This window comes from Bison bison, unplaced genomic scaffold (assembly GCF_000754665.1).
Source record: "Bison bison bison isolate TAMUID 2011002044 unplaced genomic scaffold, Bison_UMD1.0 scf7180017849118, whole genome shotgun sequence".
In the NCBI taxonomy this organism is placed as follows: domain Eukaryota; kingdom Metazoa; phylum Chordata; class Mammalia; order Artiodactyla; family Bovidae; genus Bison; species Bison bison.
This window is the reverse complement of record NW_011479691.1, coordinates 4,419-6,209: the sequence shown is the minus strand read 5'-3', so window position 1 is coordinate 6,209 and position 1,791 is coordinate 4,419. Positions and strand designations below refer to the sequence as shown.

The following is a 1,791-nucleotide window of genomic DNA, read 5'->3' as shown; positions in this document are numbered from 1 at the left end:
AAGGACAGGGAGGAGCGGGAGCGGCTGCTGCGCTCTCAGGCCGACTCACTCTTCGGCGACTCGGGAGTCTATGACACGCCCAGCTCCTACAGCCTGCAGCAGGCCGGCGTGCTGTCCGAGGGCCCACGTGGCCTCGGGCTGCGCTGCGGCTCCCGGGATGACCTGGTGGCCGGGCCTGGCTTCGGGGGCGCCCGCAACCCCGCTCTGCAGACCTCGTTGTCCTCGCTGTCCAGCGCGGTGAGCCGGGCACCACGGACCTCCTCCTCCTCCCTGCAGACAGACCTGGCCAGTAGCGGCGGCCCAGGGGTCCGTCCCACCAGCGGCCCACACAGGTCGCCGGTGCACCAGGTGCCCCCGTCCCCACCTGGCACCCCCTGCTCACCCTCCTATGCTGGCCCCAAGGCCGTCGCCTTCATCCATGCGGACCTCCCGGAACCGCCGCCCTCGCTGGCTGTGCAGAGGTGGGTGCTGGAGTGTGGCTGGCCACTGGGCACGGGGCAGGGGTCTGCGGGGCTCTTGGCTGGGAGGCTGCCCAGGAGGCCTGAGGCTACCCTGGGGGGTGGGCCTCATCCGGCCTGGAGGCTCCTGCTGGCCAGTGTGAGGGTCACCGGCTCCAAGGACGCCCTGGACACCCTGGGGTGGGGGCAGGTGATTTTGCACCTTGAGCCAACAGCCCGCACCCTTCCCGGGCTGACAGACCCAGCACGTGGGGAATCCTGGGTCTTTCTAGAGATGGTCAACTGCCCGAGTTCAGAAGGCCAAGTCAGGGTGATGTCATCCTGCAGCGGGATATGCACTCTGGGCACCATGGTCCTGGCCGTCCAGGGCCTTCCCTGCTCAGAGACGGGCAAAGGGAGGCTCAGGCAGGGGGCGGAGGCAGGCTGGGTGACAGGCCCAGTGGGCGGCAAGGTCCATGCTATTGGTCAGCGCCCAGCGGCTGCAGGGCTGAAGGGCAGCCCCTCTCTTTCCTCAGAGGGAGCAAGGAGGAGGTCAGAGGGTGACTGTGGGCTCCCCAGCTCAGGGCGCCAGGACACGGATGCACTGGCCAGGGTCCACCTGGCCTCCCTGTGCTCTTGGTCTGTGCTGAGCAGCCTGGGAAAGAAGGGATGGTGGCTGTTCTGACAGATGTCTGTCCTCCACCCCCCGTCCCCCATCTCCACGTGGGACTGTCCAGCTCAGAGGCAGGGGCTGCCCAGGGTTCCGTCTGTCTGTGTCCTCTGTCCGTTGCCTCCGCTGGCCGTGTTCTGCCGTGTACCCGTGTTCACAGTGTGCGTGTGTCTGCTTGTTTCGATGCAGGGACCACCCTCAGCTGAAGACCCCCCCAAGTAAGCTTAATGGGCAGTCCCCGGGTCTGACCCGCTTGGGGCCGGCCCCTGGCCCCCCGGGACCCTCCGCCAGCCCCGCCCGGCACACGCTGGTTAAGAAGGTGTCCGGCGTGGGTGGGACCACATACGAGATCTCGGTGTGAGGACCGACTGCCCCCGTCGCCGAGCACCATGGGAACCACGACCCCCCGCGGCCACCCCTCCCAGCTTCTCTGCCCCTGGTGCGGACGCCTCGGCGAGGAAAGCCATGCCTCCACGGCCCGTCCCTGGTCCCTCGGCCGCCCGTCCGCACCTGCTCACCAGGTGTTGCGGGGCTGTGGGCCATGGGGCTGCAGGGCCTGCGTGTTGGTGGTTCTGCTCCCGTGAGCTGGGGCGGCGAGAGGCACGGAGCGCACCTGTGCCCCTGAGGTTGTCACCCGGCCGGCTCCACCCGCTTCCCTTCTGTGTGGGTTCCCGTGGCCCAGAG

General features: G+C 68.7%; 1 protein-coding gene across 1 annotated transcript in view; it reads left to right on the top strand.

Annotated features, from left to right (window-relative positions):
• LOC104993324 (probable palmitoyltransferase ZDHHC8) overlaps positions 1-1,791 on the top strand; it is a 9,404-nt gene extending 7,613 nt beyond the window's left edge. Inside the window, exons 3-4 of the mRNA XM_010846536.1 lie at positions 4-461; positions 1,297-1,791. Coding sequence (XP_010844838.1) covers positions 4-461; positions 1,297-1,468 — 630 coding nt within the window. The 3' untranslated portion in view covers positions 1,469-1,791. The remainder of the gene's footprint in view (positions 1-3; positions 462-1,296) is intronic.